This window comes from Oryx dammah, unplaced genomic scaffold (assembly GCF_014754425.2).
Source record: "Oryx dammah isolate SB20612 unplaced genomic scaffold, SCBI_Odam_1.1 HiC_scaffold_18, whole genome shotgun sequence".
In the NCBI taxonomy this organism is placed as follows: Eukaryota; Metazoa; Chordata; class Mammalia; order Artiodactyla; family Bovidae; genus Oryx; species Oryx dammah.
Window position 1 is genome coordinate 33486928 of NW_024070202.1, and position 15816 is coordinate 33502743.

Consider the following 15816-nt stretch of genomic DNA (forward strand, 5'->3'; position numbering starts at 1 on the left):
AAGCCTAAAGGGCAAGAAGAGGGAGGGATTTTCAGAACCCAGCATGCGGTGTTGGGGGGGACACCACAAGTATCCACCAGGAAAGGGGCCAATGCAACAAATGCCCTGGCCCCTCTCCTCCAGCCTCCATCCCTACTATGCTGGTCCTTGCCAAAAGCCATCAGGAGCCAGAGGAGCAGGAAACCTTTTGATGCAGGCCCTGTGCTGCTGCTGCTAAGTCACTTCAGTCGTGTCCAACTCTGTGCAACCCCATAGATGGCAGCCCACCAGGCTCCTCCATGGGATTTTCCAGGCAAGAGTACTGGAGTGGGGTGCCACTGTAGGTCAGCTTCTAAGGCACAGAGGAAGGAAGATGGTGTCAGGTAGAGATGGAGAGTAGAAAGTGGTTTCAGAGAGATAGATGCAAACAGCCAGTTGGGAATTACCACTTGGAGTATGCATACTGTCTGGAAAAACACCATTGAAGAAATTGGCCCTGCCTTTGAAAGCTGTCTTATTTTTATCTTTAAAATGTTAAATTCTGGGTAATTGGAAGATAGCCTTTAAAGGCTTTCATACTAAGGCTGTATTGCAGGCTCTATAGGAAGGCCAGGCAGCTAGCTATGGGTGAGCTGTTCATCTCTCTTTGAAAATTTGATTTTTGGTAATCAACCTTCTCAAGTATTTACATGAATACTCTACTCACCATCCTCCGCCTCATGTACTTAAAACACACTTTAATAATTAGGTTTACACTTTGCTGCACAGCAATAATTAACGCAATCTTGTAAGATCAACTATACTTCAATTTTTAAGAAAGAATTTAAAAATAGAAAAAAATTAACTTACAAACCAAAACAAGAAGCCAAGTGCCATGATACCCAGTCCAGAATTATCTAATCTGTATCAGGGTACAGAAGCAAAGGAGAGAAGATTCAGTGCATGGAGTTTGATTCCATTTGATTCAGGTTTTTTCAAGCTTGTGGAACTTTAGTCTCACTTATTTGAATGTAGCTCAAAGAGACAATACAAACAGCTTAAAAAAAAAAAAAAAACCTTAGAAGTTTTGGGGAAAATTTTTTTAAGTTCTCCATTATTATTAGAGATCTTCCTATGCTCCTCTTTCTTTGGGGAGCTCTGATGCCAGAAGTAAATGCTTTGTAAATGGCAATAATTGTAAAGAACCTACCTGCCAATGCAGGAGACATCAAGGGATGCAGTTTCGATCCCTGGGTCAGGAAGATCTCCTGGAGGAAGGCACAGCAGTCCACTCCAGTATTCTTGCCTTGAGAATCCCATGGACAGAGGAGCCTGGTGGGCTATGGGGTCACAAAGGGTTGGACACGACTGAGCGACTGAGCATGCACACGCAGCTCTCAGAATCTTTAGTTCTTCCTAGATGTTATCATCCATATCCATTCTTTTAACTGGAGAATAGACCTTTAGGTTAAGACGATTGCTTTTTAAGGGTTGTAGCAATAGATATTTTACTTATAAGAGAAAAGCTGTTTGTAGTAAAGGCTTATTTTGCCTAATAAGAATTCTTTAAGCATAGTGCCAATGATTATCATTTGCCCAGTGGAGAGGTGGGGAGTGGGGTTGTGGAAGCCACTGTCTGGAGGTCAGGGCTATAGAGTCAGGAGGAAGTCTCACTCCTGATCTGGTCCTGATCAAGTCCCTTCAGCACCCAGAGCTCCAGTTCCCTCAACTCTAAACAGGGTATGCAGCTAATCAGTAGAATTACCTGAGAATTATTAGTAGAATTCTGATTCTCTGATCAGGAACTTCTGGAGAGAGATGGACTTTACAAAGTTCCATGAAATCCAGGAAATGAGAAGTCTGAAGGAAATCAGAGCCTGCTTAGTTGTATCCAACTCTTTGTGACCCTATGGACTGCCACACGCCAGGCTTCCCTGTCCTTCACTGTCTCCCAGAGTTTGCTCAAGCTCATGTCCATTGAGTCAGTGATGCCATCCAACCATCTCATCCTCTGTCATCCCCTTCTCCTCCTGCCCTTCGTCTTTGCCAGCATCAGGGACTTTGCCAATGAGTCAGCTCTTTTATATAAACTAATTTTCAAAATTCCTCTGCTTCCGTCTAGGGTGTTCTCAGCGATTGTGTTGGGCGCTGTGGCTCTAGGACATGCTAGTTCCTTTGCTCCAGACTATGCTAAAGCCAAGCTGTCTGCAGCCCACTTATTCAAGCTGTTTGAAAGACAACCTCTGATTGACAGCCACAGTGAAGAAGGCCTGAGGCCCGTGAGTTCCTTGCTGTCTCATGAGCACTTGGTTAATTTTTTCCTCAAGGTTTTCTGTCTGCTAGATCATGTCGACCGGAAAAAAAGGATAAAAGCACAATGTGAGAGTTGTGAGTTAAGTTTTATTTGGGGCAAAATGAGGCCAATAGCCGGGAGACAGCACCTCAGATAGCTCTGAGAGACTGCTCCGAAGAGGTGGGGGGAATGTCAGTGTTCCATTTGATTTTACTGAAGGGACTACCTGCGGTCAGGCACACATTTTGGCAGAGGTTTTCTGCTAGTCACAAGTAACAGATGTCTCTGCTGATGATTTTAGTGCTTTTCTAGTTATGAGACGATGCAAGAAACTGGGTTCATAAAATTCTCTCCTGAAAATGTCTGTCTTTAGGCCTGTTCTGCCAGTGTTTTCCCAGAGCATAGAGTGCCTCATTCCTGATCTCTGCCTTGAACCCCTTTCAGGGGTGTTGAAGGTCAGCGGCTGCAGAAATTTGTGGCTTAGCCCTTGTAGATGAGAGGCAGATTTCAAGTGGCAATTGTAACCACAGGATAAATTTGTAGTGATTACGCTGACATTGACCTCACTAGCTTTGTGATAGTTACTGGGCTAATAATATTTGGCCAACTTTCCTGGCATTTTCAAATTTCAAAGAAGGTTGCAAGGATTCTGAAGTTGAGCACATCAAAAGTGGAAAAAAAAAAAAAAAACACCACCAAATATCCAGATATACTAGAACTAAATAATTTCCATGAAAATTGAGTCATCTGCAGGGAAGGTATGAGGCTTTAATATTGTGAGTAACTGCATTAGCAATTTGGCTCTCATCACCTGGTGTAATGACTGTGTTATAAATGATAAGACAGCTACTTTATTCAGAGTGCTGCTGCTGCTGCTAAGTTGCTTCAGTCGTGTCCGACTCTGTGCGACCCCATAGATGGCAGCCCACCAGGCTCCCCCGTCCCTGGGATTCTCTAGGCAAGAATATTGGAGTGGGTTGCCACTTCCCTCTCCAGTGCATGAAAGTGAAAAGTCAAAGTGAAGTTGCTCAGTCGTGTCCGACTCTTAACGACCCCATGGACTGCAGCCTACCAGGCTCCTCCATCCATGGGATTTTCCAGGCAAGAGTGCCAGAGTAGGAGGATAAAATTACTGTGCCAAGTGAGTGAGTTAAAGAAGCTGCAGGGCTAGAGTTAAGGGCTATCCACCAAGACTGCTCTAAATCCCCATGCCTTTGAGCCTTGAGTCATTGGCTTGACTTCTGCTGCTAAATTATCATTTGGGAACACTAAATATTTGTCTTCAGTGACCCAGAAATTTTGAGTTTAGACAACGCTACAACTCTCTTTACTCTAACCTGAACCCCTGGTTCCCATATTCATTTTGTATATATAACAACTCTAAAATATGACTCTTTTTAACCTGTAGCCCTGGTTTCCATCTTCATTTTGTATATATGACAACTCTATGACTCTCTTTAACCCGTACCCCTGGTTCCCATCTTCATTTTATAACAACTTGCTACCAATACTACCTGGCGCCTCTACTTGTGCTGAACACGGATTTTATGTTACCCTGCTGTAGTGTCTGTTAAAGCCTCCTTGAATTCATACTTTTTATTCCAATGATTTGTCAGACTAACTATAATAGCAATATAAACATTCCTATTTTTTAGGATAAGTTTGAAGGGAATGTAACACTTAATGACGTCGTGTTCAGCTACCCCACCCGGCCCAATGTCCCTGTGCTTCGGGGGCTGAGCCTGGAGGTGAAGAAGGGCCAGACGCTGGCCCTGGTGGGCAGCAGCGGCTGCGGGAAGAGCACAGTCGTCCAGCTCCTGGAGCGGTTCTATGACCCCTTGGCTGGCACAGTGGTGAGCATGCTTTCTGAGATCAGTAACCTGCTTTAAAGCACTATTGGGCAAGACCTATAATCTTAATGAAAAAACGACCACATTCTGTGGATCCCAAACTGGTGCCCACAGACAGACAAATATATGGGGACAGTCGGGTAGAATATCTGGAACTGAGTGGCATTCAGAAAGGACTGAGTATGAAGTTGATCTCTACCCCACCGTGGGCCCTTTGCGCCAGCCGGATCCCCCTGCGTGAACACACATTCGCTTCCTGGGTTATAAAGGTAACCATGCACTCCTGCCAGAGTTCTGAGCAGATTCCCAGACCCCCTCCGCTCCCTTCTGCTTGGCCGTCTCTCTAACCCTGAACTTGAGGCTCTCTTTGATCCTTACCTCCAGGGCTCTACTATTTGGCTTTTAGCATTGATGTTGTTGGTGTCTAGCCCCTGGCCCTCTTCGAGCAGAAGTGTGGCTCTTACCAATAATGCCTGCATCTCCCATTACCTTGGGATGGTACCCACCGACCTGGCCCAGGGAGCCAACCCCCATGTAGACAGTCACCAGAATTTAAACCTTCTTGAGTTGTTTCTTTGGGGGAAAATCTTACGTTTCCAGTATTACAATTACTATGAAGATATGAATATGGGCAAACCAGCTCAACAGTACTCTGCAGATATGCTGTGCTAATCCTCTGGTGGGGATTTCTTTCTTAAAAGGTGAAGACTAGCTGGACTCATGTGTATTTCTTCACCGTGTCCTTTGCACTGTGGAAGCTGTATCTTCACTTAGCACATCACAAGGCTCCTCTAGAAGCATCAGGCCTCCTGCTTCAACAAACAAAAAATAAAACCACCACCAAAGATAAAGATACTACTCTTGAACTTGTCCACTTTCAGTTAAACTCTGGGCCTTGTGTGTTAGTCACTCAGTCCTGTCCAGCTCTGTGAACCCATGGACTGTAGCCCACCAGGTTCCTCTGTCTATGGAATTTTCCAGGAAAGAATACTGGAGTAGGTTCCCATTCCCTTCTCCAGGGGATCTTCCTGACCCAGGGACTGAACTCCAGTCTCCTGCATTGGCAGGCAGATTCTTTGCCATCTTAGCCAACAGTGAGGGTAGGTGAAGACTGCTAGTTATCAGGGGAAAGAGAGATGGGGGTGCTAAGAGGGGTGAGGGGGCTAAGACAGGAGATAAGGGGTCTAAGACAGAATGTGGGGCCCTGCCACTGATCTTCTTTTCTTCCTGGTGTGCCTGGAGAAGGGGCACAGTGTCCAGGTGAAAGGTCAGAGCTGTTCAGGCGACAGCAGATACAAGTAGGACACTGCATTGCTTGCTTCTTTTTTTAATTAATTAATTTTAATTGGAGGCTAATTACAATATTGTGGTGAGGGCAGAGGATGGTACACTTGTCTGGATGAAGGCAGACAGGAACAGAGAGAGTAATGTGGAAAGACAGGGCCAAATGTGCTACCATTTTCCCAGGTAGAACAAGAAAGGGATGGCTGAGTTGCCATAAAAAAAAAAAAAAAGATCTTTTTGTTGGCTGTGTGGGTCTTACAGGCTCTTACAGTGTAAGAGCTTACAGGCGGTGAGGCTTGGTATTTCACAAGCCGCCGATGTCCATGTGCCACAGTCCTCTTAGTAACATACTGTTCAGTTTTCTTTTGTTTAAGTCCTTCTTACAGTTTGTGGAGTTTGGTTTTCAGCTTCTAGATGGTCACGAAGCAAAGAAGCTCAACATCCAGTGGCTCAGAGCCCAACTTGGAATCGTGTCCCAGGAGCCCATCCTGTTTGACTGCAGCATTGCCGACAACATCGCCTATGGGGACAACAGCCGGCCTGTAACCATGCCTGAAATTGTGAGCGCAGCCAAAGCAGCCAACATCCATCCTTTCATTGAGACCTTGCCACACGTAAGTGAGCTGGTGACTTCCTGGATGTGGTCGGAATCAACTGCAGACTGTGTTCCTCCTCCAGCAGGGCCCAGAGTTGGCTTCTGTACTAGCACTGTGACCTTGGACTACACAGTGAAGTCCATGATACCAACTTTCCTTATTGGTAAATGGAAATATTAGTTGTGGTGTTTATCTTGTACCAATGTCATGGGAAACAAATGAGGCAATTGTTAAGTCACCTCAAACTGTTTGTTGTGGGCTGCATTCGCACTATAGCCCTGTTTGCTTTATCATTTATGGCACTTTCTTTTATAATGAAACATTTTATTTTGAGGTAATTATAGATTCACGTGCAGTTGTAAGGAATATGGGGATCATATGTACCTTTGAGCTAGTTTTCTCCAATGACATCTTGCAAAAGTGATCGAGTATTGCAACCATGATGCTAATTTGATACAGCCCGCTGACCTTGTTCGGAATGTGCAGGGTTTGCTTGTATGCATTTGTATACATGCGTGTTTAGCTCTCTTCACTTTCATTGCACGTGTAGACTCACATCCACTGCTCCAGTCAGGAGATGGAACATTTTCATCACCACAGATTCCTCATGTTACCTTTCCGTTCACACCCCTCCTCCTTACTCTCACCCTCCACAACCCCTGGCAACAAATAACTGTTCTCCATTTCTGTCATACTTTCAGAATGTTATATAAAGACATGTACAGTATATAAGCACATGAGATTAGCATTTTCACTTGGTGTAATTCCCTGAAGCTCTTGTGTGTTAACTGTGTAGTTCATGCCTTTTTATTACTGAATCAGATGGATATATGGTCTGGATGGCCTGCAGCTTTTAAAATTCTTTATTGGGGTATAGTTGGTTTACAATGTTGTGTTAGTTTCAGGTATACAAAAAGTGAATCATATATATGTATGATTATACATTATGTATATATGTGTGTCTCCACATACACTTAATTTTAAGATTCTTTTCCCATAGAGGCCATTACAGAGTATTGAGCAGAGTTCCATGTGCTGTACAGTAGGTCGTAATTAGTTCTTTTACATATATAGTGGAGTGTACCTGTCAATCCCAGTCTCCTAATTTAACATCCTCCTCCCCATTCCTTCCTGGTAACCATGTTTGTTTTCTACATCTGTAACTCTATTTCTGTTTTGCAGAGAAAAGAGAATGCTCCTATCACTGTTGGTGGAAATGTAAATTGGTGCAACCACTATGGGGAACAGTATGGTGGTTCCTTAAACTAGAGCTACTGTATGACCTGCAGCTTTTTAACTAGTCACCTGTTGAGGTGTATTGTTTCCAGCTGGGCTTTTAAGAGTAAAGCTGCTATAAGTATTTGTGTACAGGTTTTAGTGTGAACCTTAATTTCATTTCTCTGGGATAAATGCCCAGGAGTATAACTGCTAGACCATATAGTTTAATTTTATAAGAAATGGCTAAACAGTTTTCTAAAGTGGTGTTGCCACTTCACACTCCCACCAGCAGGGATGAGGGATATAGGTTCTTTGAATCTTTGCCAACATTTGCTGTTGCAGCTTTACCATCCTGATAGGTACACAGTGATCTTATTGTGATTTTAATTTGCATTTCCTAATGGCAGAAGACATTGAACATTTTTATATAGTTATTTGCCAGCTATATTTCCTCTGTGATGAAATGTCTTTTCATGTATTTTGCCTATTTTCTAATTGGATTGTTTTTTACTGTTGAGTGTTGACAGATTTTTATATGTTCTACTTACTAGTAAGTCGTTTGTTGGAAATGTAGTTTCCAAATATTTTCTCCCAGTTTGTAGTTTTGTTTCTCATCCTTTTAAAAGGGTCTTTTGCAAAGCTTAAGTTTTTAATTTTGATGAGGTCCCAGTTCAGCTCAGTTGCTCAGTTGTGTCTGACTCTTTGTGACCCCATGAATCGCAGCATGCCAGGCCTCCCTGTTCATCACCAACTCCCGGAGTTCACTCAGACTCACGTCCATCAAGTCCGTGATGCCATCCAGCCATCTCATCCTCTGTCGTCCCCTTCTCCTCCTGCCCCCAATCCCTCCCAGCATCAGAGTCTTTTCCAATGAGTCAACTCTTCGCATGAGGTAGCCAAAGTACTGGAGTTTCAGCTTCAGCATCATTCCTTCCAAAGAAATCCCAGGGCTGATCTCCTTCAGAATGGACTGTTTGGATCTCCTTGCAGTCCAATGGACTCTCAAGAGTCTTCTCCAACACCACAGTTCAAAAGCATCAATTCTTCGGTGCTCAGCCTTCTTCACAGTCCAACTCTCACATCCATACCTGGCCACAGGAAAAACCATAGCCTTGACTAGACGGACCTTAGTCGGCAAAGTAATGTATCTGCTTTTGACTATGCTATCTAGGTTGGTCATAACTTTTCATCCAAGGAGTAAGCGTCTTTTAATTTCATGGCTGCAATCACCATCCTTTATTTCCTTTTACAGATTGTGCTTTTGTTGTCAAGTCTGAGAACTCTTTTTCTAGGCCTTGGTCCTAAAGATGTTCTCCACTGGTTATTTTCTAAATTTATGGTTTTACAATTTAGCTTTAATTTCATTATCCACTTTGAGTAAATTTTGTCTTAAGGCTGTTTTTCTTTAGTGTTTTCTTTGGAGAGGATGTGTACTCTCCAATTACCAGTCCCCAACACTCCCTATTTATTACCTCATTAGCTGCCATCCTCATTAGTATAGTGCTGAGTATCCCCACCTGTCACGCGGGAGACCAGTGTTCAAGTCCCTGACAGGCAGGCAACACAACCTTCGGGATTCCCTGGTGGCTCAGATGCTAAAGTGCCTGTCTGCAATGCAGGAGACCTGGGTTTGATCCCTGGGTTGGAAAGATCCCCTGGAGAAGGAAACAGCAGCCCACTCCAGTACTCTTGCCTGGAAAATCCCATGGACAGAGGAGCCTAGTAAGCTACAATCCATGGGGTCGCAAAGAGTCAGACACTACTGAGCGACTTCACTTTACTTTAGCTGCTGTGACTATAGCCAAATTGCAGTGAGATCAATACGGATTTGAAAACTAAGGTAAGAATTCAGTGACACAATTTTCTGTTACAAGTAATTTAATATTATATTGCGTGCTATGTATTTTTTTTCTCTCGATTACAAATTCCTTAAGAGTAAGAACAGAGGCAAATTCATTTTTATACTTCCCACAGGTGATCAGTAAATATTTAAGTGAATGAATGAATTTAAAAAAGAATAAATTAGGCTCTGTGTGGGTCATGTGAATATTTTCAATTAATAATGTTGAACACTGACATGTAACCATTTTAGGACTCCAGTGACAGCAGATGAGGCTTCCCTGGTAGCTCAGATAGTAAAGAATCTGCCTGCAATGCAGGAGTGAAAGAAAGTGTTAGTTGCTCTGTTGTATTCAACTCTTTGTGACCATATGGGTTGTAGCCCACCAAGCTCCTCTGTCCATGGAATTCTCCAGGCAAGAATACTGGAGTGGGTAGCCATTCCCTTCTCCAGGGGATCTTCTGACCTCAGGATGGAACCCAGGGCTCTTGCATTACAGGCAGATTTTTTACCGCTGAGCCACCAGGAAGCCTATGCAATGCAAGAGACTTCAATCCCTGGGTTGGGAAGATCCCCTGGAGAAGGGAACTGATGTTCAGATAATGATAGGAATTGGACAGTTTGTTGCAGGATATGAAATGAAATGAAAACTAACATCATTAACATTCTAGTTTGATTTTGAAAATGAATGTCACGTTAAAAAAAAGTAAATGCACAACGTCGTAGTTTATGTTATACAAACTTTATTATTACGTATTTTTTCCTATAATTAGAACTGTCAAGTGTTAAATAAAAGTTTATTCAATATACTATTAGGATTTTTCTAAACTAGAACTTTACTAACTTTATTAATGGCTAACTTGCAGAAATATGAAACAAGAGTGGGAGACAAGGGGACTCAGCTTTCCGGGGGACAGAAACAGAGGATTGCTATCGCCCGAGCCCTCATCCGACACCCCCGCATCCTACTGCTGGATGAAGCTACATCAGCACTGGATACTGAAAGTGAGAAGGTATGGCTTCCCACTTCATGTCCCATTTAATTTATAAAACAAAACTTTTTCATGCAGTCAATCATGAAAAAAACACAAACAGCTCAATATTTTTAAAGAATTCTGGCAAAAAAAAAAATATGGACAGAAGTCCTAGATATTGTTCAAAGAAGACATAAGATGGCTAACAAACACATGAAAAGGTGTTCAACGTCACTAATTATTAGAGAAATGCAAACCAAATCTACAGTGAGGTAACTCCTCATACAAGTCAGAATGGCTCTCATCAAAAAGTCTACAAAAAATAAATGCTGGAGAGGGTATGGGAAAAAAAGGAACCCTCCCACACTGGTGGTGAATGTAAACTCAGACAGCCACAATGGAGAACAGTATAGAGGTTCCTCTGAAAACTAAAAGTAAAGTTAGCATATAATCCAGCAGTCCCATTCCTGGGCATATATCTGGGAAAAAAAAAACTTGGTTTGAAAGGATATATGCACCCCAGTGTTCTTTGCAGCACTGTTTACAATACCCAAGACATGGAAGCACCTAAATGTCCATCGACAGAGGAATGGATAAAGACGTGGTACATATAAACAATGGACAAATAAAGCATAAAAGGAATGAAATAATGCGATTTGCAGCAACATGGAGGGACCTAGAGGTTACCGTACTAAGTGAAGTCAGAGACAGAAATACCATTATGATATCATGCAAATGTGGAGTCTAAAAAATAATACAAAAGAACTTATTTACAAAACAAAGACTCATAGACATAGAAAAAGACACTTATGGTTATCAAAGAGGGGAGGGATAAATTAGGAGTTTGATTTTAAAATATATATGCTGCTATTTTTAAAATAGATAACCAAGAACCTACTATATAGTACAGGCATTTTATTCAACATTTTGTAATAATCTATAATGGAAAATATGAAAAAGGATATATGTAACTGAATCACTTTGCTGCATACATGAAACTAACACACCATTGTAAACTATATTTCAATAAAAATTTTAAAAGATAGGTAAGCACAGAAAAAAGGAAACAAATGTCGACAGCAGTTATTTTGAGGTAAAATACTTTTATTTCATCCCTTCCTTCCAGAATTTTCCAAATTTTCTAAAATGATTACATTTTATACACTAAAAGTACTTTTATTGCACTTTTTGTTTGAATTCTTTAGCATATTAATAATGGAAAAACTGGGAAATAAAACACTGAAAATTATGGCAGTTAAATTATTTGTGACTGGTTAGAAAATTTAAAGATTGTGAAGATTATCTGAAAATTATTTACTCTTGTGAAGATTAGTTTGACAATACATTTTTATTATAAAGAACATAACTGTATGCAAGACGGACTATGTAAAACTCAATACATAAAGCTAAAAATTCAAAGATGACACGAGAAATGAAAGGTAACTTTCTTTTGTATAGATGGTAAAATATTTGGATTTCCTTTACTTTTAAAACTTATTTCTATAATTTTTAAGGTAAGGCTACTGTTCTGATTTATTAATAGATTGTCCAAGAAGCCCTGGACAAAGCCCGAGAGGGCCGCACCTGCATCGTGATCGCTCACCGGCTGTCCACCATCCAGAACGCAGACTTGATAGTGGTGATTGAGAATGGCAGAGTCAGGGAGCACGGCACACACCAGCAGCTGCTGGCACAGCGAGGCATCTATTTCACCATGGTCAGTGTCCAGGCTGGGACACAGAACTGATGAACTCTTGTTATAGCGTATCTTAAAAATAAATTCCGACAAGTTTTTCTGATTTAGAGACTTCTTTTATAAGTCACCATAAAACATAGGTATATCTTATTCCAACTTGGAACATCCAATTTGGGGTTGTCTATTAAAGCTTTTGACATTTAGTTGTTAAAAGTAACATCTGGCTTGATGCAGTATGAAAACAGCCTGGCTCTGAGTTACCAAAAATGTATGGAGAGAATATTACTCACCATAAAAAAAGTAACACCATTTGCAGCATCATAGATGGACCTAGAGATTATCTTAATAATATCAGTCACTATCTTAATGTTTCTCAGACAAATACCATATAATATCACTTACATATGGAATCTAAAAAAAATGATACAAATGAACTTATTTACAAAATAGGAAAAGACCCAGACATAGGGGAAGAGGGATAAATTTGGAATCTGGGATCAACAGAAACACACTACTATATATAAACAACAAGGACCTATTGTATATAGCACAGGGAATAATATTCAATATCTTGAAATAATCTATAATGGAAAAGAATCTGAAAAATAGACACAAAAATAATGGAATCACTTGGCTGTATACCTGCAACATTGTAAATCAACTATATACGAATACAAAAAAGAAAGTAAAAAGGTTAGGTATATATAACTGTATGTTGAAGATGTAATCCGATCCCTATCAAATTATTCATGACATTTTCCACAGAACTAAAATAATTCTAAAATACATGTGGAACCATAAGAGACACAGAATTGCCAGAGCAATTCTTTTCCTGAAGGAAAAGAACAAAGCAGGAGGCCTAACCCTCTCTGACTGCAGACAGTACCATAAGGCTAATCGAAACAGCATGTTATTGGCACAAAAACAGACATGTGGGTCAATGGAACAGGACAAACAGCCTAGAAGTAAAACCACAAACCTACAGTCAGTTAATCTTTGACAAAGGAAGCAAGAATATACAATGGAGAAAAGACAGTCTCTTTCAGCAAGTGGTACTGGGAAAGCTGGACAGCTTCATGTAAACCAATGAAGTTGGAATACTCCCTCACACTGTAAGTGAAAATAGAGTGGCTTAAAGACAAACATAAAATTACACCATGAGACTCCCTAGAAGGGATCATAGGCAAAACATTCTGACATAATTCATACCATTTTTTTTTTTTTTTGGCTGCACCAAGTCTTAGTTGTGGCATGCAGGATCTTTTTAGTAGCAGCATGTGGGATCTAGTTCCTCAACCAGGGATGGAACCTGGGCTCCCCTGCACTGGGAGCATGGAGTCTTAGCCACTGGACCACTTGGAAAGTCCCCATACCAGTGTTTTCTAGGTCAGTTTCCCAAGGCAACAGAAGTAATAACAAAGATAAACAAATGGAACTAATGAAACTTACAAGCTTTTACAGAGTGGGAGAAAATATATGCAAATGATGCGAACAGCTAGGGACTGATTTCCAAACTGTGCAGCTCTATGACTGGGTGAACAAACAGCCCAACCAAAACATGGCCGGACGGTCTACACGTTGTTCCAAAGACATACAGAGCGCCAACAGGCATAGGAAAAGATGCCCAACATGGCTAATTACTAGAGAGATGCAAATCAAAACTACAATGAGGTTATCCCCTCACATCAGTCAGAATGGCCATTAAGAACTCTACAAATAACAAATACTGGAAAAGGTGTAGAGAAAAGGGAACTTTCCTATACTGTTGGTGAAAAATGTAAATTGGTACAACCACTATGTGGGGAGAGGAGGGCCACTCAAGAGGGAAGTGATATATGTACACTTATGGGTGAATCATGTTGTTGTACTGCAGAAACCAACACATTATAAAGCAATTTTCCCCCAATTAAATTTTTTTTTTAAAGAGAGGAAAAAAAAAAAAAACCTAAATGATTCTAAGTGCGCTGACAGTCAAGTCAACACTTGTACTAGTGAGTATAAAGGTCTTGACTCAGATTTCATCTTTGTAGTCTATATTAACTCTTAAGGATACATCAAATCCCATAGAGGCCAACTCTGAATGCTTTCACAAAGGAATAACAATGACAACCAGTCATCAAAACCAGAACCTATGAAAATGTAACCAAAAAGGGATATATATTCTACAACCAGTGCACTAAATGTATTGTAATACTTGTGGTAGGTTGCTACAAAATGGCCCCCAGTAAACCATGCCCTCTTGTGCGCACTCATGTACATTTACCAAATCATTTACATATTACTTGGCTGCTCCTCTTACTGTGAGGTAAAACCTTCTTCCTCCTCCACTTGATCCCAGGCTGCTCTGGTAACTCGTTCCAGCCAAGTGCACACAAAAGGGACATCATGTGACTTCAACATGACTTCAGAGCCTAGGTCTCGACAGGTCTTTCAACTTCCACCCTTCCCTACTAGAACATTCCCACTGCCCAGTTCAGAAGTCCAGGCTAGAATCCTGAATGATCAAAGACCATGCAGACAAGTCCCAGCCACCATGTCCCCAGGTGGGCGTGAGGCTGTCTCAGACTTTCCAGCCTCATCCGCCTGCCTGGTACAAGCAGCGCTGTAACTCAGGCAAGACAGCAGCACAGCCGTGTGAGTGGGCATGACCCACTGACACATCATGAGATGACCACCTGTTGTAAGACAGTAAGTTCTGGGGTTATTTATTAGACAACAAATATGCAACTGATCAGAAAGTAGAAGGCCACAGAGGAATGAATCAAACAGAAAACAAGAAGCTATATGATTTTGAAAATTTTATTTTCTGAGGGTAAAAACTACAAAACTGAATAAAGGAAAAAGAAATCCTGAGAATCTGATTTAGTAGTCAATCCTTTTAAAGTCATTAAGTCTAAATATAAGTGCTTTAAGTTCATGTTCACAAAACTAATTATTGGATTGGCCAGAAAGTTCACTTGGGTTTTTCTGTAAGAAAAACTATGGAAATGCTATGGAAAAACCCAAACAAACTTTGGGCAATTCAATGTAATGATATAATGAATTCGCAAGGGTTTTTTGTATGTGTCAGAGGGTGTAAACCTCCTTACTACAACCTAATTCTATCTGTTCAACATAAACAGATAGAATTTAGATTAAACTGTAGTGGTCTTTCCCAAACATAGTAGGCTTATATCCCTGCGGTGAACGTGGAACCACTGATTTCAGGGAAGTTAGCATTCAATCATGTATTTCATATCCTTTGGCAACTAGAAAATGTTAAAGTGCTTGAAAGATGGACTCTACGATGATGTCCAGAAAGAAGACTTATTACCTACTTAGGTACCCACAAAGATATTTAAGAGTTAGATTTGCACTGTTAAAATCTGTAGATTTGCATTGTTGAGGCTGATCTTAAACTTTGCATAGTTCTACAGTCATATTGTAATTTGCATTCCTGCTGCATCAGAGGAAGCTTAAAAGTATTTCTACTTTCTATGTCAGGATAAATTTTGAGAGCATGATTCTACTGATCTCTACATTTAACAAGTTTCCTTCAGTCAACATCCCTTCCTATCTCACAATACCACCCACTCCCGGCACCCAATTATATATTTTGGTAAGTGCTTAATAAATGATTAGTCTCTAGAGATGAGGCGTTTCCATCAGTTGCATCATGTCATGGAAAGCACGAAAAACCTGCTGAACTAGCTTCTCTGCATCAGTCTCTGGACATGATTTCCAGGCTGAACAGGACACAACAAACCTGCAAAGTACGAATGATAAATGATTAAGTACAACACAATGTCAATACGGAAAGGCTCCAAGTGGTAGCAGTGAAGAAAGCCATCACCTTTGTTCCACCTATTCATATATGAAATAGGATTGCTTGCTCACTATGGGTAAATGTAACCTGATACAATAGAAAGTAATGCCACATTTTTACATATAGCACAAAACCTAATTTACCTTGTAACTAGAGCCTAAGGACAAAAGGGAATGAGAAACTAGTCAGAGCTCAAGGGTGCTCTGGAGTTAAGTCTTAGTGTGCTAAATAAACTCACCTCTTCCTATAAAAGACCTTCCTAACATGCCACAAATGGGATGAGTTACATGCATTCATGCCAC

General features: G+C 41.0%; 2 protein-coding genes across 9 annotated transcripts in view; one reads left to right on the forward strand and one right to left on the reverse strand.

The window, feature by feature from the left end:
- Positions 1-11813, forward strand: part of LOC120878091 (phosphatidylcholine translocator ABCB4) — a 58631-nt gene extending 46818 nt beyond the window's left edge. For 2 of the 4 annotated variants that reach the window (XM_040260682.1, XM_040260681.1), the window contains 5 exons: positions 2081-2237; positions 3907-4104; positions 5793-5999; positions 9906-10052; positions 11557-11813. In XM_040260682.1, the coding sequence (XP_040116616.1) occupies positions 2081-2237; positions 3907-4104; positions 5793-5999; positions 9906-10052; positions 11557-11760 (913 nt within the window). In that variant the 3' untranslated portion in view covers positions 11761-11813. Of the gene's footprint in view, positions 1-2080; positions 2238-3906; positions 4105-5792; positions 6000-9905; positions 10053-11556 lie in introns of those variants that run through there. The other 2 variants (XM_040260684.1, XM_040260683.1) reach the window with 2 other exon arrangements.
- Positions 11814-14492: 2679 nt separating this feature from the next.
- Positions 14493-15816, reverse strand: part of CROT (carnitine O-octanoyltransferase) — a 51230-nt gene continuing 49906 nt past the window's right edge. For 4 of the 5 annotated variants that reach the window (XM_040260698.1, XM_040260699.1, XM_040260696.1 and 1 more), the window contains one exon: positions 15093-15454. In XM_040260698.1, the coding sequence (XP_040116632.1) occupies positions 15334-15454 (121 nt within the window). In that variant the 3' untranslated portion in view covers positions 15093-15333. Of the gene's footprint in view, positions 15455-15816 lie in introns of all 5 variants that reach the window. The other variant, XM_040260695.1, reaches the window with a different exon arrangement.